General features: G+C 37.9%; 1 protein-coding gene across 3 annotated transcripts in view; it reads left to right on the forward strand.

Moving 5' to 3' along the window:
* Window positions 1–21,920, forward strand: part of TANGO2 (transport and golgi organization 2 homolog) — a 28,944-nt gene extending 7,024 nt beyond the window's left edge. For all 3 annotated transcript variants that reach the window (XM_048322733.1, XM_048322735.1, XM_048322734.1), the window contains exons 2-9: window positions 1,446–1,567; window positions 5,605–5,693; window positions 5,899–6,018; window positions 7,005–7,119; window positions 13,929–13,999; window positions 15,342–15,495; window positions 17,207–17,311; window positions 19,079–21,920. In XM_048322733.1, the coding sequence (XP_048178690.1) occupies window positions 1,512–1,567; window positions 5,605–5,693; window positions 5,899–6,018; window positions 7,005–7,119; window positions 13,929–13,999; window positions 15,342–15,495; window positions 17,207–17,311; window positions 19,079–19,199 (831 nt within the window). In that variant the 5' untranslated portion in view covers window positions 1,446–1,511 and the 3' untranslated portion in view covers window positions 19,200–21,920. The remainder of the gene's footprint in view (window positions 1–1,445; window positions 1,568–5,604; window positions 5,694–5,898; window positions 6,019–7,004; window positions 7,120–13,928; window positions 14,000–15,341; window positions 15,496–17,206; window positions 17,312–19,078) is intronic.
* The last annotated feature ends 893 nt before the right edge of the window (window positions 21,921–22,813 follow it).

The following is a 22,813-nucleotide window of genomic DNA, read 5'->3' on the forward strand; positions in this document are numbered from 1 at the left end:
TTATTGTGCAACCTGTTAAACACAAAATAGTTGGGATAGCTCTGCTATTGCTCTTGGCTCATAGATTATGAGTCAACTCAGGAGGAAAATTCTTTTTGTCAGCGAACAGAATTTAAAATACTTTCAGGTATATTTACGTATCTACACACACACGTGCTCCTGTGCACTAATTTTCTTGTCAAGCACGTCAGGAGTGTTGCACCTCTTTCTGAGTTAGTTCATGTCCTGCAGCAGAAGAGTCTCTTTGCAGGGTACTGGATTGCAAGACTGAACTTGTGCCATGACAACAACAGCAGGCTGGTTTTAGTGCTGAACTGTGACTTAACAGGAGCCAACAGCTATGGGCAAGCTGTTAATTAAAAAAAGCGATCTGTACCAATGCTGCACTTGCAGCTCTGTTTCTGGTAACATGAAATGTAGTCAAGATGATCCATTTCCTGATGTCTCTTATGACAAATTATGTAGAAACTAAAGAGCAACAGAGACACTTTCTACAGATCTTGAAAGTATGGTTAAAAATCCTACTTTTTGTACAGAAGTTTTTTCAGTCATTGAGTTGCTCAGATGGCCTTACAGTTGGGTGTTGAATTCTGTCTCCCTCTCCCCTTGACTTACCTTGAAAGCCCTTTCATGGCAAAAGCTCTCAGTAGCAGTAAAAAATGGTTGTGTGTCATTGGGTGGTAGCATTCCGATAATTGTTTGAGCAGCCACAAAAAGTAAAGATCAAACTGCAGTTTTATTACCAGAAAAATGTTAATTGGACAACACAAACTATTTGAAAGCTGTTTTGTTGGTTTGAAATGGAAAGCACATTTGTCATCCCATCTGCATGGCCAGAATTTTAAATACAGCACAGGTGCTGGAAACTCCTCATCAAAATGTAAACTCTGGACACAAAATGTCCAGTGTATTTCTATTTGTACCTGATCTTTTACCCGATGCTAAACAATAATAATTTCTCCTGGACTTTGACAATAGCTTGGTCTAAATTATACTTTATTTGCAGGTCTGTGAGTGTCTTTAACAAGGCTTTTTCTGGCTTCTGCAACATTTTGAGTCTTATTTTCTCCTTTATTCTAACATAAGCATTTTGCTTTACTTAAGAAAGCGAAAAAAGTAAAAGTACTTCATTGGTAATGAGCAGAAATTGCGTAACAGTCTTTTTTTTCATGTATTGCTAGCACTGTAGACTTTGTCAGTATTTTCCTGATGCAGGTTTTTTTCCTAAAATCTGAACTAGCCAGGCATAATTTTGAAAGAAATACTGTAAGAATTTGGTTCGTAAACCAGTCTTTAAAACTCATCTGGTTTGGAAGTTGTATTTTATTTATTTATTTTTACTGTGAGCTATTACTCAGTACATTGCAATCCTTAAGCTTCAGCGCAGCAGCAAGTTATCTTCTTATAATTTTCAGTGTAATAGATAATCTTTATTTACATTTTAGGCTATTACAGAATGACCTTGCATTGAGCCTTTGTGGAAGAAGCAAGACTTAAACATCACTTCTTCGATGTGCATCCTTCTATTCAAATTTGACCCCCGACCAGTTTCAAAAAATGCGTACAGGTAAAATGGCTGTAGCTAAAACAGACTTGCTTCTGTAATAATTTACACAATTTCTTTTTGTAGCCAGTGTGTGAGCTACAAACTCAAGTCAGTATTATGTGTTCAGTTGTGCTTTTGTAGTGTTTTAACTTCATGGCTTTCCCCATTGGAGGAGTTACTGGAACCTTTTGAGAACCCTTTGGTTTTAGACTATGTCAGAAGTCTTGGGCTTTGTAGTCATGGACCTTTTGCTGGTGATCTGTCATGTGCCGTATAAGTCCTTTAAATGTTGTACTCCAGTGTTTGAAAGTCCTGCCTTCTAATTTATTATTTAAACTAAGGGGAATCCTGTTTGTGGGCATCGCAGTTGTAGCTGTCTCTTGCTTTCAGTATGGTAGATACGTTTAGGGCTTCCAGTTTGCAGCCAAGGAACTTCTAGTAAGTATCCTAGCCTTTCCCCTCCCCAAAGTCTGCTTGCAATTAAAATTGTAGGCAGTAAACTAAGTCATGTATGAAATGTTCAGCCAAAAACTGAAGAAAAAATAAGCTTGCAGGCTTCTAGGTAAGTCTATAAGAATGTATCGATGTCATACAGTGAGTTTCCAAAATATTAAACATCCTGTAATCGTTTTCTCTTTCATTGTAGCTCATAGTTTTTAAATTTCATATCCAACATCGGTATCTTTGAGTACACTGAGTATGTAATAAAAACCAGCACTTCGGGCCATAAGCAGGCTATGAAGGTTCATTGTTTTCTGTATTTATATATACTGTATAGGTTCTATATTACTTTGTAGGGTACAAGTATTGGTATTCATCCAGAAACCATCAGTCTGCTCAGTAAATCGTTGTGCCTTTCACTGACTTGTTCTCCTGTCCTCTCGTATTAAGAAGCAGATGCCATTCTATAGAAAGAAAGGAAATGAGAACCGAAACCTCAATTGTCCACAGAGTGCATTCCTTTCTGCATCTGGAGCCTGCCTAAAAAGGGGTTTTGTTTATGATGTGACTGGTGCTGAATTAATATATCCATTTATTTGGTCTGACTTTCTTTGTGTTGGTAGTTAGCGAAAGGCCGTTTCATCAATTTGATGCCTCTTGGGAAAATCCTTTGGATGTAAACTGCAGTTGCTCACCAAGTGAACTTTCTGCCATGATCAATATTTGAAAGTAAAACTTAGAGTAGTTTGCTTGCTATGAAAAATTGCATCAAGATTGAAATTATTCATTTATATCAGAAAACAACTTGCTGGCAGTGTCAGAATAGGACAACACTTTTGAGATGTTTGGCCCAAATTCAGGAGTATTTAATTGTATCTAACTTTCTATCTTTTGTTAAGCAGTGCCTTGCTCTATATAGACCTCTGAGATAAATCACTCTGAACCATCTGTTTGGGTGATAAATGCCAGGCCATGGTGTTACTGGTGTCAGATTTTAACATCAGATACATAACTTTAGTTATTTTTTTTTTCTTAACACTCCATAACTAAGTCTTTTTGCTTTTCTTTATTCAGGAGAATGTTGAAGTTCTTTCTTTTTAAATTGTTCCTATGTTTTTTTCACCTTTGCCTCAGGTTTCTGAAGGACATAGGTCTGAGTATCAGTTGGGAGTGGTCCCCGGCCCTCCTGATTCCAAGCACTATTATAGCCGTTAGGCCAAGTTAGGCGTCTCCCTACTAGTCCTTGCTAAGGGTAATTTTTCTTGACTGTCTGAGCATCTCTGTGCTGTAGCTCTGTTTATTTCATGATGAGGTCTTGGAACAGTTTTCCCAACCAAAAGGGGATTCCTGTACCTGCAGACATACTAATTTATTTCTCTGTCCATCAGGAAGCAGGCAATTAAACTTTCCTTACTGTTTTGCATCTCTAACTAAAAGAAAGTGTTTGTAATGAGCATTAGAAGTTGAAAAGACAAACAGCTTTTCATTGACTGAGTTTACTGGCTAGAAGAAAATGGCCATGCTAAAACATGTCCTCTCTAACACTTAGGAGAATTTTCCATCCAGGTAGACTCTGGTTTCTAGACCAGTATATTGGCCAATTTTCTTGAGCACCTAATTAAGCAAAGAGCTCACCCTTGTGACACACTAACAAATCCATCTGCCTGTACCTTTGCAACTTGTTCTGTTTTGTCTCTCGGGGCCTATCTGTGGTAAAGTTTAGTGCAGTGTAACAAGCACTTTACTGTAGTTCATTATTATTGTCAGAGGTAATATGCTGCCTTTACATCTTTCTGAATAGTACTGTGTGCATCTTAAAAATAAATAAATGTTTCAAGCTTCAAAGCTATAATCACAGGCTCTTTTCTGGAGCTGAATTGCATTGTAGGAAATTGCTTTAATGGAATGATTTCTCATGTTTTCATTTCGATATTAAAATAAATCTTAATACATAAATCCTAATACAGTTGAATTATTTCAGCTATAAAAATAGCTGAATAGGCTTTTTGCAATTTATTAGAAGATGAGGGTCACTTAATATTGCTCCTTTTCAGTATAATTATGTTTCATAAAAGACAAAATAAAGATGTTTTTATTATTATGCTCTTGTATACTAGCCTTGTGCTAAATTTAGGAGTCTGCGTTAAACTTGAGATGGGAATATTCAATCACACAAGAAAGACTTAGCTTATTTTTAGTATTTAGATACTATAAACAAACCACAGTTTCATGTCAAGAATTATTGAAGGCAAAATATAATTGAAGCTTCAGGGGATGAGAAATGCACTTCAGGCAAACTATTTTTTAACAGTGGAGATATTCATTTAAATAAAAATCTGTGAAAGGAGGCTGCATCCTGTTAATGGAGTGTGTTGAAATAAGACAGAAATTGAGTAAACCAGCAGAAAGCCTATAGCTCAAAGACTAGAATCAGCTAGAAAAAGCAAAATTATGTAAGTTTGAAAGGAACAATATTATATTTGCATTGGAAAGATAAAAATGTACATGTAGTTTGCTTTCCAACAGATGTTACCTTTGTTGGACAAAATACTAAGCACCTTACCTTACAGAAAGGATGCCATTGAAGTGTCAGGTTTTTCTAGTTCCTCTATGGTTGATAATGATTCTTTTTCTGTAGTATTTTTCTAATGTGCAACTTGCACCTCACAATCCTCTTTTAAAACAGTGTATTAGGGAAGAGATGAATTTGCATGAAAGTTCAGAAATGTGCAGAAAATGTCAGTACATCTGAATGCTGAACAAAGTAATGAGATGTCATTGGGATTGATTCTTGTGTGTTGTGGCTAGAAATTAGAATTAAAATTGTATGGTCTGTCTTCAGTTTCCAGTAGCAAACTTGTCTTCTGCTGTGCAGATGTAATTGAGATGCAGCTGGTAGGAGAAACTGACAGTGAAGAAGATACTGAGGTTATGGAAAACTGGTTAAGAAAATCTGCAGGCTTTTGAAAGATGGCATTTCATTAAAATTAAATTAAGCAACATAGCTGGAGAGAAAGGAGAGCGTTCACTGTCTCACAATTGAAATAAAGGCAAATCATGTTGTGGGTACTGATGAGCAGGACTTTGGGAGCTGTGCTGGAGCTGTGCAGGGCTTTCTGCAGTCACCTGCTTCCCTGAGTTTCCACACAGGGCTTGCCTGGGGCCACAGTTGTCTTTTACCTTTACTTGGATCAGCCAAATCCGTTACCTGCTCCCCAGGTGAGGATGTTCTACCAATGAAAAACACTTTTAAAAAAAAATAATTTCAAAGTAATAATAATTTTCTTTCATTAAGCTGTAACTTTGTGCTGAGGAATCTTAAGGTTGTTTGTGTGATCTTAATTCAGTGTCTTCTGTTGTAAGTATTTTTTGAAGATACTGGTTGCCTCATTCACTCCCAAGATGGACTTGCTGAGTCAGTGACAGTGAGAGAAGAGGCTGTTGTCAGACGTCAGTCGACCTTTACACTGAGTGGTAAAGGTGAGATGGGAGATAAAGGATGGTTTCATGCTTAAAATGAGTTAATGCTCTGGAAAAAATTGGATTCTTCTCCTGCCTGTACTGTGAAGCTCCACATTTGTAAGTAATAGTGTCTTTTTTCTTCTTGTGTTCTACAGGCTTATTCTAGCAGCTAATAGGGATGAATTTTACCACAGACCATCCAAATCGGCCGAGTTTTGGGACAGCAGCAATGAGATCCTTAGTGGTATGTATGTCCTGCTGTTTTGAGTGGTTTTTATATCATTTATAAGGGAATCATGGCACGGATTTTTTATTATTAGGGTGATGATGTTGCCTTTCTAATAAGAAATTTTCTTCTTCCTTATACATCTAAGGAAAACATGTTGTAAGTTTGAAACATTTTTTAATTTTAATGTATTTAATAACCTAACTCTTACTTACTCCATTAGGTCTGGATATGGAGGAGGGCAAAGAAGGTGGGACATGGCTGGGAATCAGTAAGAAAGGCAAGATGGCGGCCCTGACAAACTATATGCAGCCAAAGATTGATAAAAATGCAAAAGGAAGAGGTATGAAGGAGTTGAAATAAAAAAAAGAAAGTGGACAAATAAAGCCTGGTGTTCCAGTAAAATAATGATGATTACAAAATTAATTTTCCTAACACAGCTTTATGGACAAATAGAATGTTTATGTGCTGTAAACAAATTTTTTGAACTGATGAGTTTGAGTACGTATGTGAGGAACTTGACTTGGATAATGATTTTTTGAGGCAAAAGTAAAACAAGATGTAGTGCTTAGAGCCTGAAGTTGAATTCAGACAAGAAATTCAGCAGCACCGTCTCCTCTGGAAAGTAATTCTAATTAACAGGCAGAACAACTAGCCAAGCATTGACCTAGTTTTAGATCACAGCAGACTTTTTTAAAGTGTATATTCATATTCAAACACCTGTGTTAGGGAATGCAACTTGGATTATGCTGGAGGTAGCCTAAAAGATTCTTCTTCTGCATTGATAAATCAGAGGAGCAGAAATAATAGGAAAAACCTTTTTTCAAAGAGGATGCTCAAAACAGCACATCTGTGGGGTTTTTTAAAGTAAAAATAGGTCTGTTTGTAACTGTCATATGGTACTGGATTGGGAATTTATTGCAATGACAAAGGTGTCATACAGAGAAATGGACCATGTCATTTGTAATTCATTTTAGGGTCCTGTGTAAGGGAAATGAAGCAAGACAAGAAAGAATTTGTGAGGTGGGAGGAGAAGAAAGGTGCATCCAGTCCAGAGTAGTTAGTAAATGTGAATTCTGTAGAGTTTTTGGCCAAGAGCTTTTGACTGAGTTCTTCAGAGTAAAAGTCAAGGTCTTAATGTGAACATGGTACAATGATGTAAGACTTTTAAAGGTTGGTTCGTTACTTGGTTTATTTTGTGTTTGGGGTTTTTTTCCACTGTTACAGCCTTTTGGCAACAGGAATCTTTATGTTTCTGTTTATTTTACCAGGCCTGTCAGAATAGTGAGCGTACACATACAAGTTGCTCTATGTACTTCTCTTTCTTAGGTGCTCTTGTAACAAACTTCTTGACTGCAGATCTGGACAGCTACTCTTACTTGAAGAAAGTATCAGTAGAGGGACATCTTTACAATGGATTTAATTTATTAGCAGCTGACTTGAAGTAAGTCTACAAAACATCACAGTTCAAATGTCAGAGGGAGAAAGATAATAACAGTGCTGTACGTACACATCATAGCACCGAAGTGTAACAATACAAAAGCCCGTCACAAACTAAAGTTAGAGCTCATGGTTTTTGCTAATTGGCATTCAAGGTCCTAATTTTATTGTAGTCCTCCTTTCCTTTGTTATTTTTTTGTCTTTCAAACACTGGAGGGCTGTCTTGTATTCTAACCAGTGCTCCCCACAAAACTTCTTGCGACTCCCTGATAGGCCATAGCCAGTCTTTACCCTGGAGGCTCTGGGGCTTGTATTTTGAGAAAACAAAACCTTGGCTCATAATTTCTCAGACACCTTTTTTCTCAGAGTGTTGACATGCTGCAGCAGGATAAGAACAGCTGAAAGCTTTCAAGCTATTGTTCCTGTCAGAGTGTCCGTGAATCTTTCATGAAACAGTAAAAATCAGCACAAGACAAATAAACATTAACTTAAGGTTTCTGTAGCTGAGAAAGGATGTTTGATGCTTGATTATAATCAATGTGGTTGGCGCAATCCTTTCCACTGCGTGTGCATGTGTCTATGCACAAGTATATCTGCTGATTTTCCCTTGCATTCTGCCTGATGGAGAAGAATGGAAATCCAGGGCTAAGCCATCTCCAGGCCGTGTGTCAGTTCCGAGTTGGATGCACACTGCATGACCGGGAGCACATCTAAACTGCCAGGAGAACACTGCTGCTTTGGCCCACTTGGTGCAAAGCATTCATCTTATTCGACAACCTGATGGTGCAGGGCCTTCTCCCACTCAGCTTTTCTGTATGCTTCTGGGAATACACTTAAAGCAGAAGGCCACAGTGTTTACTCTTTTCAGTGGAAATAATTTCTAGCACCCTCTCACTAACTGGCCTTGTGTTTACATTTTCCACTTTCTGTATTAAGCCACCTTCAGCTGGTGGCTCAGACTTATCAGTCAGTTCTGTGAAGATAACGTGAGTGTATTTCTGCTTGGTGAACCTGCTTAGAAGTAAACATATAGGTTTCCAGAAATTCAATCCAGAAGCAGGCTAGGGAGTTGGAGAGTTTGATGCTTTTTGGTATTTTTACTATCTACTTTATAAAGTTTATTGTCCCACCAGAGACTTCCCAAAATTTTTCAGTTGCCTGAATTAATTTTTACCATGGTCAGAGGATTTGACTTTTTGTGCTTTCTGCCATATGTTGCTGCCTGGCTAGATTGCATAAATTTGAAGGCTATCTTTAACTGAAAAGGCAGCAGAAGAAATAGATGTTTTCAAGCAAACATGATATTCAAAGTGTGACTTAGCAAGCAGTAAGTTTGAGTCTCTTCGTTTTAGTTTAGGTAAATAGAATAGTCATAATGGCTGCTAGTATGATGATATTAAAGTAAGTTTGATTGATATTATTTAAGGAAATAATTCCTGTGTTAGTTTTGTTTGTTTATTCCTCCATGCTGGGCTGATAGAGAGTTGTATGCTCAATTGAATAGTCTTTCCGTGGTGATACAGGTCATAATTCCTTGTTGAGTACCACTCTGAAAGCTGTGTGTGTTGATTAACTTCTCCATTTCGACGTGTCCTTAGCCTTGGATACTCTGATGAAATGAAATTCTTGGCAAGCTAATGATGCAGAGCAATTTCAATAAGATTTGTAAACTTGTCATTTTAGGAAATTATAATTACTCCTAAGAGAAACGTGGTATATGAATGGGAGGTACTTCTCTGCGTAAATAGAAAATGTTATTGTAGTTGATGCTATTTTGTTGGGCCATGTTACTGTCCAAAACAAAGATAGAGGACTATTCTTAACACGTTCTTCCATTGTGTAACAAACAGGTATTGGCTCTGTTAGAGTGTGTGAAATGGAGAGGCAACTCAGATTGAAAGTGTAAATGAAGCACTGGTGGAAAGGGGTATACCTGAGCACATGATCCTGCTGACTGCAAGCAGCATATTTAGAGAGATTTACAATATTTGAATCTTCAGGTGCACATTTCAGAAAAAAATTTTTATTTTCTCTCTGTGTGATTATGATGACAGTATGCTAGATGACAGGTGCAGTAATATGAGAAGGAGAGCAGGAAAAAAGCTATACGGGTTGTAAAATCTCATTGTTTATTTCCACAGCTTGGTGTGACTCTTATTTTTAACATGCATGGATTTTGACACTTATAGTGTAATAATCTATTTACTCTGTGGCATCTCTTGATGTCAATTTGAATACTATTGATTTCTTGTTTTAGGAAAATTACTTAGTACTTTCATTTTTCTCATTTTTCAGTTTATCATCTTGGGTGTACCTGCTGAGTATGAGAGTCATGAATATTTATCCAGTTATGCTAAACATACTTTTATGTCGAATTATAGCATGTGGCAAACAGTGTCTGTTTGGAATCTTGTGCAGCTGCAAAGTTGGCTTCCAGGAAGGCAGTGTTGCCACTCCTCTCATTCTGACTATCCATAGGTCTGATTGGAGAGGAACAAGGTTATCAGAGGCTGGGCTGGTCTCTAAGTAAATATCTGCTCAATATTCAAGGGAGGTTTCCTTCTTTCTCCATTTGTGGTAATACCTGAAGGCAGTGAGCTGCTTTTGTTGATGATCAGGACATCATTTCAGTTCTGGGGAAACCTGTGTTTATGTCCAACAAATCCACTGCTGCACCTACTTAGGCTTTAATGGGTATCTCCAACTTGTGTCAGGGCTGCTGTGGCAGCATTTCACTTGTGCTCCTTACAAGTATGTAATACAGACTGCCCTGAAGGACAAACTGGCAGCTTCTTGTCACCCACCCAGCAAATGTAGAGTCTCTGACAGGCTGTCAGTTAGAACCCATATAGTTTATCTGTAATAAGATCACTGTGTAACAGGAGTGAATCACTTTCTCCATGATGAACAGACAAATTGTCCCTTACAAACAAGTCAGCTGGAGGGGATTGCAGAAAAATGCCTTTTGGGTGAGCTTTTCTGCTCTCCGTTGTCACAGCCAGTTTTCAATCCCTGCAGAGAACATGTAGTAAATTATACCATCACCTGCAGGCTCTCCCTTCAGCGTAGTTACCATGACCTGGCTGGGTGGGAGGGATTTGATTGCTCTTCAGAGATTGGATTTAGGTGCCTTTTCAGTAAAAAGGGAGAAGGTCAGAATGCTGGTGTGGAAAGAACATGGATGATCAAGGCAGCGGGATTGCTCTGTAAGCTGATTTACATTTCTTCTCATGCACAAGAGGTGATACAATATCACCTTTTGCAGAGTACACTTGTCTTGCTTCTTGCGGTTCCCTCATGAAAATGCGGTGTTTCTGCATAGCTCTTTAGTCATTTCCAGTGGACGGATGGACAGTCCAATGTCAAAAGAAAGAAAAATGCTTCTGAAAAACTTTTTATCTCTTTCCTCTGGCCCTTCTGCCTGGCCCAAAATATTAGGACAGGACCAAAGACATGTTTAGACACTGACAGCAAAATCAAAGTAGTGTTTTAAGGCAGACTTTGTATACTGTATCTGGCAGAATTCTTTTCACCATTTTATTTGACAGTATGTGGTATATGTTTGGGCTTTATAGTTGGTGGTTTGGTGTTTGCTTGTTTTTAGCTTCAGAACAGAAAGAGTTTCCTGATATAGCTGATGAAGATTGAAGAAAAGAAAATGAATCTGTGAACCATACTACTTATTTGAAATGACCGTACAGCATTTCAAGCTGCCAGTTTCATCTTTTGTCCTTGCACAAAAAATACATGTGCACATTATTCATAAAACAATCCAATGTCCTTGTCTGTAGCAGAGTGCCCAGTCTGTAGCTCAGTGCCCAGGGGAGTGATCACTTGGTGATAACCACACTCTGTGGAGCTTTACTGCCTCACTACTTTTTTCTTTTTCTTTCATTCTGCATTTTTGTTGGACATGACTTGGAGCCACCTTGAAGTTGAACCAGGGCAGGGATGCAGAAGGGCATTGCTTATGTTTCATCAGCATTAAGAAGTGATTATGGCAAACTCTGTATGGCTTTCATGTTGCTGTGAAGCTTCTATTACTACTCAGATTTGTGCTGCCTAGAATATTTCCTAGAACATTTATTATTGCTTACATTTTTTGACAGAATGATGTATCTAAGAGCATAATTTTAGTTTCTTTCTGCCATCAGCTATGGCTGGGATTTAAAAATATGTCTATTGGGTCCTATTGTCATCACTTTAATTATGCTTTTATTACTTCTCCAGTGAAATTGGTATCTATACTTGTAAGGCTGGGAGGGAAGAGAATCTTGAGTATGGGCCAGGGTTTTGAGGCTATTGCTGCAATCAAGCTTACAGTGATTTTTTTTCATCTTGGCTTCTGCTTTGATGTTCAGTACTGAGTACCTGTAAACAGTAGGAAGGGAATAGGCAGAGCCAAATGATTAAAGAAAGAGTAGCTAACTGGCACAGTGAACTAAATTTTGAAAGTCTGCCCATTTCAGAAGTCTCTTGGGAGGCTTTAGTCTTCTCTTGACGGAAGACAGCAGCAGTGTTGCAGTGGAGGTGAGTGAAAACACGCATCTGAGGGACTGTGGATACAGTAAGATACGGATGTCCTGAATTAGTGACCCTGCAGTTCCTATGTGTTCCCCGTCTTCTTGAGAAGCTCCAGGGGATCTTGTTACTGAATTTGTTAGTGACAAAAATCTCGGAAGACATGCTAGAGGATTATATTCTTTCACATAAAAAGCCATTCTAAAGGAAGTCAGCAGTGCTTACTTACTGAGCATGCAGTCTCACCTATGACAGGCTTTGTCTTAAGCTGTGTTCCAGGGCTTGCTTAGGCCAATTGTCGACCTTTCCATCTAACACTGTCTTGTGAGACCTCAGGTGATAACAATTGCTCTGATCTTTTCTCTTCACAGACCTTCTACAGCAGGTATTTGAAAAGAGAGTACTTAATGCACCAATACAATAGTTTGTGTAATTGCTGATGTCTTAACTGAAAAAAAATAAGGTGGGCTGTTGTCTCTGGAGAGTTCCGGTGGTCAGTAAGTCTTGATATCAACATAAATAAAATTGAACAAGAGTCCTAAGGATGAGAAGAAAAAAGATAAGGAAAATAAATGTCCTTTAAGCCACTAGAGGAAAGTTCAGAAAAATTGCACATTTCTTATAACAGTAGATAAATAGCAAATTAAGTAACCGGGGTCTTCTTATATGATATTTAACAAAAAAAATAAGAGTACACAATATGCCTGCTATAATTGCTGTCTTCTGCCTGTGCTGAAAAACTTGATCATCTTTCTGTGTGGTATCAGAAAGCTCTCATGGCTTTGGGAGTAGGAACAGTAGTGCACAGAGAAAGACAGTTCTATTTTTGCTTTATGGGGGCTTTTTTTGTATTCCTCTTCTTGACTCTTCTGACTTCTATAATTAATAAGTTAATATTTCCTTCTTCATTTGGCTGTCTTGCAAAGGACACTGTAGAATGTCTTTCATAATGGCTTTTCAAGAAGAATATAAACAGCTAAATCAAGACTGTTTTGCTTGTTATTAAGGTTTGAGTAGCGGATGCTAAGTTATGCAGAGCAATTTAAGTTCCAGTACATCATTAATGAGATTGCATTCTATATACTCTGATTTGCATCAGCGCAGAGATACTCCTTTTTATCTTAAGAAAAAAATGAGGAGTTGGAAATGGCTTCTCTCCTGTATTATGTTTTATGCCACTTAATCCAAATTCAATCTTAACTGGAAGTTTTGTGTTTCTTTTTTTTTTTCCCAATTGAAAAAAGTCTTATCTGCTGTCTAAGGAGCTGGAGATTGGGAGACAAATTAAAAACTGAACTATGGCAGAATGTGTTTGTTGGTAACTGTGAGCAAGTAAATCACTAGGGGAAAATACAGAATTAGACCTCATTGCTGTATTCTGGGAAATTAAAAAAAAAAAAGCCAAACCCCACCAACCAGAAGTGATCTGAGGAATCACTTTTCAGTGTCAGCTGATTGAGGGATGTTGAGAGTGAGCCATCTAATGGCAGTCCATTTCCCACAGGACACACATGACTTATTGATGACTCTCTTTCTTTTTTTTTCCCTTATCAGTAGGTTTGGTGTTTGTGTTGTCAATATCAGTGTGACTCCTTCAGTCTCTGCTGTTTGGATATGCTGATACCATCTCTGTCAAATAAGAGTTGTTGGCAATGTTGGAAGCTGTCTCTGAACCTTGTGCAAGACCCTCCCTGTACTCTGTCCACAAGAGAGAGCGAGCGCTGCAGCCAGTGCCTACAATTAGAGAGAGATTCAGTGACTACAGTCACCTGAAAACAGCCAAGAGATGCACAAAGAACCCAACTCTGCCCTGCAGCAATGCTGGAAGTGGGCCTCAAATGCACTTCTGCCATCTAAAATGGCCCACAGCAGTCAGTGGTTTAGAATGCAGGAAGGATTCAAAAGAGGTGATGGTGAAAAGGGTACTTGCTGTGATGGACAGTTCCTTTGTTTTCACATGCCCCCTTCTCCCAAGCAACTAAATCTCCAGTTAATCAAAACCATACAGGTTTTTGTCATTAAGCCTGGCTACTTCCATGCAGAAGTTACAGGGGTTTACTGAATTTTATTGCATTATTATGTTTAAAAATGATAATGGTAGTTCTTGATAGTGGTGCAGCTAATACAGTGTTTTCAGAGGAGGAAAGTAATAAAACTCATCAATGTCTGGTATCATCGGAGTAACAGTGGGAGAAGCATCTTACTGTGCTCAAAGATTGCATGAAATTAAAGCATAATCAAATACAGAAGCTGATGGCTTTTCAAGGAGAAACTTGTATTTATATTTTTCAGTACCACCAAAGGAGATGTAATTTGCTACTATGGAAACAAAGGAGAACCAGAACCTGTTTTCCTAAATGCTGGTAGGTTTTCTTCAGAAGGGTCTGGATATTACTTTTTCTTACATAGCTGTGTACTGTTCTAGTAATTTAGCTACTTAAGCATTGTCTTCACTGACTTTTTTTTTACATTCGTTAAAAAAAATTTTTTTTCAATGTCCTTGAATTCATTTAAGTTTTTGTTAATAAATTTCAGTAAAGAATCAGTAGTTCATTAGAAGTTTCTGTCTGTGCCAGTGTACCCACCTGCAGTGCAATTAGTGGAATACTGCTTGGTAACAGGACGGAAGTCTGTCTTGAGAAACGGAGTTTTCAAAGGATCTGACCCTAACTCCCCTTACCCGGCAGTTTGAAGGTCACACTATGACTGTGCTCCCCCACGGACAGAGTTGGCTTTAAAAAAAAAAATCTGTCTAGCAGGTGGATTGATTTTAAAATATTTCAAGTCTAGTTCTTTGCTAGCTAGCTAGAGAGAGCAAAGCTCCAGAATTCATCATCAAAAAGGCAGTTTAAGTGGAACCAGGCACATGGAAGGCTCTGAGCAGTGTAGCTGGTTGATAGCAGTTGATGGCAGAGCCTTGTTTTGTGGGCTTAGGTTAATGGTCAAAATGTGGCTGGCAGTAGGCAAATTGTTACTGGAGCAATTACAGCATAAATTCTTGGAAATAACTGTTAGATTTTGGACAACTACAAACATAAAACAGGTTTTAATACAGACTTTTTTTTAAAATTTAAAATCTGGCCATATTGTAATGAGAAACTGAGTCACAAATACTGGGTATCTGCAGACTGTACCAAAGATAGTTCCGGTCTCTGTGCTTAGACAACAGACTCCTGTGCACATGGCTGCCTTCAGGAAGAGATGATGTTTGGTAATCTCTCTTGTCTGGATTGTGCTGAGGGGATGCCTCTAAAGAGAGAGGTCCTTCTTGTCATCCAATGTTCCTTTGCAGTGTTTTTCCATAGAGTAGAATCAGAGGCAAAGATAACTTATAATTAATACAGCTAAACTGGACAAGACTAGGTTGCAGAAATTATATAATTCTATTGTGCCTTCTTCATAGTTTAGCAAACCAGAAATTAAAACTAACTGCTGTAGATGTGGATTAGAGTACAACTGAAACCAAGTACTGAGCATTAGCACAGGGGAGTGCTTAAGCACAGCCCAGCGTAAGCCCAGCCTGCTGTATTCTCCTGTTCAGTAATGGGGCTTGTGTGTTTATGGCACACCTGCAGGTCAAGGTTACCTGGGGAATCACTTACACTTTATATTTTTTTAAAATCTGTAATGACAACTGAAATCACCAGAATGCACTTTCCAATTAAATTGGTTTGGTTTTTGTTTGGGTTTTTTGTGTGTGTGTAGGAATATATGGCTTGAGTAATTCTTTGTTGGATACACCATGGAAGAAGCTTCAGTATGGGAAGCAGCTTTTCACAGAAGTGGTCACGAGAAGTCAAGACCTTACCAAAGAAGACTTGGTGAAGGAGCTTCTTACAGTGATGAATAATCAAGAGCCGTAAGAACACGATAGCTGGAATTCACTCAAAATACAATATGACCCATTTAAAAAATGCATATAGAAACTGTTTTGAAAGAAAAAAGCACTTCACCTTGATGTTAATTGAAAGTACTGTTCTCACAAAGTCTGACTTTCAACGGTATTGATTTTTAAGCAGGAGACACAATTAAGACTACTGCAGTCTTAGAACTCATCAGCTGTGCACTGGTTTCTCTGTGCCCTTTTCTTTTAAAGATTGCGCTTCTCTTAGTAAGGGCAATGAGTGCATGACTAGGGATGTATAAGCTGCTTGCTGTCAGCCTTTTGGAGGTTCAGGTAGGTTTGGTTACTGCACTTAGAGAAAGCACTTGTTTAAATAGATCATGAGATGATTTGGGTTAGAAGGGACCTTAAAGGTCTTCTAGTGCCAACCTCTGTCATGGACAGGGACACTGTCCACCAGCCCAGGTTGCTGAGAGACCCATCCAGCCTGGCCTTGAACACTTCCAGGGATGGGGCATCCACAGCTTCTCTGGGTAACCTGTGCCAGGGCCTCAGCACCCTCACAGGTGGTGAGCAGGTTTGTGTTAGTAGCTTTTACTGTTCTGTATTGCTGCACAGAGGGTGGAGAAGCAAGCCATTTTCAAAGTACAACTAGCTGCCTTCCTCAAAAGTGCACTTGTTTCAGGCTAAGTGGGGGAAGGAGATAAGGAAGTATTTGTACAATTCAGCTGTAGGAATTGTCAAGGAAGTTCCAGTCAAGGAAGTTCCCAAGAGATGAGTTTGATAAGGAAGGTTCCTGCACTCACAACTGATTGCACAGTGAACCTGAGCCCATCAGCTGGATGTTCAGAAAGAAAGGAAGTTGATACCACTTCAGTGTGCAGACATGGAGTAGGGTACAGGAGATGCTGTGGTCTAAATTCATATCACTGCTCACCATCCAGTAACTTCCATGTTTACCTTGTCCTTTATCTGTCTGGGAAGTGATTAGAGTTGAAGGAAAGCTGTTTCTGGTGTATAGATCCAATTTCCCAAACTTAACAGCGAATTTTAATGCCAGCATTCGTGAATGTGGCATTTTTCAGTCGTTCAAAATAAATGTTTATATAAGAACTCAGACATCTGAGCAATGAGTAGTAATTGGAGAGTCTGCTAAGCTGTCCTAATTGCTTTTTTCATCTGCTATCAGATCAAGTGATTTTTTAAAAAATTGTTATACTTTATACTTTTTACTAGTAAAAAGACGAAGGTATAAGATACAATATAGTCAAATGATCTTCTCTTAATGTTCAGTAATTCCATTTGATCTCATCTGAAACCATCTGACTATAAAAGGGAAATATTTACTTACAAAAAGCAATATTTAAAACTAAGCCTGTAATCTTTCCAAATCACACTTGAAGATGAAATTATCTTTTCATAATAAATATGAACATGTGGAATGCACTAGCTTTGAACTTTCTTAAAACATCCTGTTTCATATTACTTTGTGATCTCTTTGTGTGTGCATATTACAGAAATTTAGTGCTTACAGGGGTTGGCCTAATCGTAGAATTCCATTCTTTCCTGATGGGTTTTTCTCCTTTACCCCCTCTCTTCTGCTTCAGCCTTTCCTTTGACTGTGATCTCAAGGATGTCCTGGAATTCCTTCCAGTTCAAGAGGGATGAATGTGTTAATATTGGAGGATTTTTGATTTTTTTAAACTAGTTTACTACTTTTTTTCAGTCAATTACCAGACCCTGCAATTGAAGACCAAGGGAAGGACTATATCCGTCCTATATTGAACAAGTATGCAGCTTTATGTGTTCGTTGCCCAGGTTACGGAACAAGGTAAAAAATTCATTGCCAGAAATAGATGTGTACTGGATGAAAGCATATCTCAAATCAAAATTGTGCTAGTGTAAGTTTAAGTTCTATAGTGACTGCTTTAATTTTTTTTTTTTTTCAGATATTAATCTGGTATAATTCAGTAATGTATTTCCTTGGTCAGTATTTGAGTGTCTGGGATTTGCTGCTGAAGAGCATTTGAAGCTCACATTGTGGTTCATCTTTGATGGAGAGCACAGCACAGCTTTAACCTGTCCCAGACAAGATAATAGTTCTCCTGCTTCCCCAGTGTAGTAGCAGATCTGAGCACCTTTAACTTTGATCTTACCAGAGATACCGCAGAACATGTTTCTCCTCCACAAGCAGGAATCGTGTCATCTGCATTCCTGAATCAGAGTTTGCCTTAGACATGGCATCGTAAAGTGGATCTGCCATTTTCATACATTAAAAACCTATTGCTCTTGTTCAGAAGAACCTGTATTTCCACTTCTCCCCTAACTGGTGCTTCGGTTTTTGCTGAGATAGTCTCACTCTCTGCTCTGTTTCACCAAAGCTGCAAGAAGAATAGAATAATACAATGCAAATCTTTATTTAATCTTCAATGAGACAAAATTGCTGGTGAACCCTTTTGCTGCTGGTAGGGAATTGCTGCTCTAAGTCTGCCAATAATTTTGTCAGATTGGTCTGTGGCATGGTCAGCCATAGTATTTCCTCTGCAGAGATGGGAGTTGATAAGCAGAGAATGCTCACTGCTGTAGGTATTTTAAGTTGGTATTCTGAGAAAGAGATACTCAGTATTTACAGTGGTTTCTTTAAAATGTATTAAAAGAACATTTTAAATATAAGTTAATGAAGACTTAACATGGTAACAAAGCACCTTCCTCCCCTTGCTTCACAAATTGGAGTCCAGCCATTTCAAAGGAAACAGGGATAACTTGGTAGAAATACTGACCTTCTGCTGGTGAATTAGCACACATTTCAAGTCTCCCTAATGCTGTAATTGTATGCTCACACTTACCTTTCCCTTAGCAACAGGGCTTAGTGAGCAGAGGTTGTTAACTGAGGCTCACCATAATTCTTCTGAGGAAATTAAGTGCATTTTTATATGAGTGAACAACTGTGAAGTGACTTGGGAAAGGCCACCACATAGCATGGTGGAAAATTCCTACTGTCAGTCATCCCTCTGTGGAAGGTTACTGTAGTGTCCATAGAGAAATGACAGCTTACCCAAGGCAGAGTGGAATAGATGCACAACTGGCATGTGCTTTTCATGAAAACACATTTCCCCTTTGGAAGGTTCCTAAAGAGAGAAACCTTTTTCTGTGATCATATATCAGTGTCCTGTGATTATAATTAACAATGTTTAAATCTTAATGGACAGATGATTTGAAAGAGGGGAATGAAGAGAGTACTGTTGATATGAATATTCCTTATGGGTACATGTAGACTGTGAAGAAACACTTAGTTTTATGCTACTTCGTTCTGAATGGAGCACTTTGCACTAAGTTGAGCTTTTATCATACTCTGCAATGAGCAGATTTGTGTGTCAGCTGCTGCAAGTGCAGCAGGGAATCAAGACAGTGGAGTGACAGAAGAAGGGACTGAAAATGCCCATTTGAACTTGCCAGGATGATTTCTGCCCTGCTCGTGTGATAATGATGTGCTCAGGGGTAAAAAAAAAGAGTTAAAACATTTGGGAATGAGGGATAGCACCCTGGAAGTTTTTATGATGGACCCCAGGCTTAACCTTGTGCTGTTGCACTGTTGCAGGACGAACACAGTCGTTCTTGTCGATTCCGAGGGACACGTTACTTTCACCGAGCGCAACATGATCAATGCTGATGTCAACCAGTGGAAAACAAGCACCTATGAATTCAAACTGCACAGTTAACAACTTTCCACATGAATGGTTTGTAATAATAGCAATGACAGAACAAGCCATTAAGCTCTAGTAAATGTTTTGTGCCAGCCTCCACAAGCTAAAAATAGCAAGGAAAGCAAAAGTTTAAATAAACTGGTAGCATACCCTATCAAGCTCACAAATGCTTTGGAGAAAACCAGATGAAGATGGTGTTTTTCCATGAAGTAGCAACTTACAATCAGAAATATTTTATTTAATATCACCCTGCCTTCAGGGCAAGGCCATCTTTGTCCAAGACAAAGTCAGTGCTTCTTTGTGGGTGTGGATTTTTTTAAAGATGTTTTAAGTAGACTTAAACTTTTTTTAGTTCTAATGGCAGGAAACATTTGCTGCTTTTATTGTTCTATATGAAGGTTTTACCAAATTTTGCTTTACCTTCAACATATGCTGTTAAGATTGTACAGCTGATGCCAATGTGCATTAAATGAATGTATGTTATCTGGGTAGTATTAAGTGCTTTAGTCTCATTTAAGTTTTTCAGTGCCATGGTGCAATGGTTCTGCCTGGGGAGGGCAGAGAGGGGGAATTCTTTACATTTGTTTTTCTATAGATAGTACAGCAATACATCTTATTTCTAAAACTTCATCTGAGAATCAAAGTAGGGAATTTAGTTCAGTCTCTGTTCACTTTTACTGAAAGAACCATAGGAGCAGACTTGCTTATCTTTGACCTGAATAAAACTATTTGTGCTGTGACATCCTGTTTCCTGGTAATCTAATTAGCAATATTGGTTTTGTTATTTTCTTCCCAGCAAGCAGGTAAGGAATAGGAACGTGTTTGCAAACACAAGCTGAAGATGAGGTTTTTGTGTATCGGCTGTTTTGTACATACAAAATTTTGGATTCATTTCTTTATTGGTATAATAGGTTACAGCCTAGAGTGACTGCTCATAGATTTTTAGTAAAAATAGTTATGTGTTGTAAGGTGGCAGTGTTGCAGTCTTAAATTGCTGAGAAAGTTGGGTATTAAGAGGTACTTGCTATGTTCTAGCACCTGTGAATTAAAAAGCTATTTAAATGCATGCTTTTTTCAATTATTCAGTGCCAGTGTAGGTAATAAAAGATTCTAGGTAATATCAGGATATTTGAAAACCCTAAGCTATTTTTGTTTCTATTGGTGTTCTGTTTTGACTTATTTTGAATACTGATATTAGGTTAGTAGGGGATCACCACTATTTTTTTTCCTTCAGGTATGCTGACTTTATTCTTTTCACAAGCCTCTGTCTTCAGTTAATTATTGCAAAGTAGCCAGATTCTTGATACTCTTTGGAACATGTGCAGCTGTGTTTCTGTACTCAAGCTGGTGTGTTTGGGCATTTCTCACGTGTGCATGTGTAAAATGGAGGCAGCAGTAAATGAGACTTTCCATTGAGGTGAAGTACTGTGAAAGGCCATTCCCAGATTTGTAAGTATCAGGAGATGCTAAAGCAGCATTTAGTCAAATATCTTCTTTATATTTGCATATTTAAATAGCTTCTAGATACCAGGACTGCTTGCATCACTAGTCACAGGTTGTTGGTTCAGTTCTATATAAATGACTTTTTGACCACCCTGATGGCAAGACAATCAACATCGTGTTGTGTTGTACGTGGTTTAGAACTCGAAGCCTTCCAGACTGTCCTTCTGAGCTGCAGGAAATGGTCAGCCCTTTTTAATTTTTTGATGACTTCTTAAACCCTATATTTGTATGGATAAAAATGTTAACTGTTATTTTTAGATGCAAAGAAGTAGCTATAGCTGTCTTAAATTTGACACGTGCATACGTAGAAACAAAGCCCTGCCTCAATAGCTTGCTCTGAGAGTTTGCATAGCAAACTTTTTTATATCCACTTACAAATAGTGGATATTTAAACATGACATTCTCTCTGAAGGCATTATCTTAAGCGAAATACTTGTATGCAGTATCATGCTGAAAGCATTTATAAACTTTGGTTTTTATAGCAGTCCTGTAATAATGAAAATTTATTCTTAGTTTTTATCTATAGGCAAAGAAAGGCGAGTCAGAGCTTAGATGTAAATATAGATTATAATAATGTATTTTGCTATGCTTGAATCAAAATTCTAGATCTGGGAGTTGCTGATAATTAAAATAAACAGGAAAGAGCTCAAACCTTGGATGTTGTTTTTTATCATGTCAGAGTAGCTAATAAAGTGAGCTTTTTTAACTTCTTTGGAAGCTTGTGAGAGTTTTGTCATTGGCTTCAGTGGAAACAGGATCAGGACTGCTGTGCAGATATCAGCAAGTGGTGCTTGTCCATAAAAGTGATAAGGTATTTGTGAAGTGCATAATCTACTCTGTGCAAATTAGAGTTGCAATGAATCTACTGGAAAAAGTAGACTGTACCTACAGTTAACAAAGTGTTTTATTTTTATAAAAGTATTTTTAATAATAAAAGGGAATTTTAAATACCAGTTTTAAAGGATATAAAGGAAAACAGTGTACATAGGAAACTATTGCATGGCATTTTACTAAGTTTGCTTATACATACCATCTCTTCAAAGTCATACATTTGCAAGAGATTTTTGTTTCCTGGTTTTTTTCTATTGGAATGGTAGTGGAAGAAATTTTAAAATGTGTGAAAACTCAGTTATGTTTTTTCGCTTAAAATTGTATCATAATTGTTGTTTACATGTGTGTTCAAAACTAGAACCAGAATAAAGTCAACCTGGTGACCAGTCTTTGTTGACATTACTAGCTTGTGCATTTTTGCACATACGTTTTTGTGCATTTGCCTGTAATTTGGTATGATACAATGAAGTAAAATCTTTTATGGTATATTTGCAATGAAGGAACTGTAAGTTAGTTTCTGGTACTTAATTCCATTTTAAGAGTGCTGTTATTTTTCTGGGATTTTTTATGTTGTGTTGTGGGTGTTTTTTAATTCTGTGCTATTGCATGGTTGTCTTATCCAGGTAAGAAATTGGAAAATATTTGAAAGGTAGGAAAGAGCAAAATCAGTGCTTCCTTAGGGAAAAGTGGAACCTCACAAAATGCTGCTGAAGGATGAGAATCCAGATTCACTGTGGAAAAAGTCTGGATCCTTGGCAAACCTGAGACTCTCTTGTTACACTGACTAGAACCTGCATTAATGTTCTGCCATAATGGACCCTGCAGTGGAGGTGGAATTGTCTCATCTCCCTCGTAGTAGCTTAATAAAACACACCTGAACAGAGCACAGGATGAGTTGGGCTTTTGGAGATCCTCACTATGTTCAAAGCTTAACTGATACTTGTGACAAATGAAATACACCAAACTAAATATAAGATAAAATATTGATAAGACTTGGAACACTATTTTCATAATATCATAAGGAGATAAGTAATTTTGAAATGAATCTATGAAATACTAAGCATTAATGAGGCAATAATTAAATTATCTTACATGTCAGTTTTAGCCTGTAGAATTTAATGCACATTTGTGGCTTAGCAAGCATTCCTATTTATATGGAATATTAGCTACTAGGAGTTAGTTTTATTTCATTCAGATTGGTGTAATAGAACATAGCTGATGTTCTTCATCTGATTCATTTTCTGCAGAGAAGTCTTGTCCATAGCTTCTGAGGATCTAGGAAGTAGTCTTGACTT

This window comes from Corvus hawaiiensis, chromosome 18 (genome assembly GCF_020740725.1).
Source record: "Corvus hawaiiensis isolate bCorHaw1 chromosome 18, bCorHaw1.pri.cur, whole genome shotgun sequence".
NCBI classification, from domain to species: domain Eukaryota; kingdom Metazoa; phylum Chordata; class Aves; order Passeriformes; family Corvidae; genus Corvus; species Corvus hawaiiensis.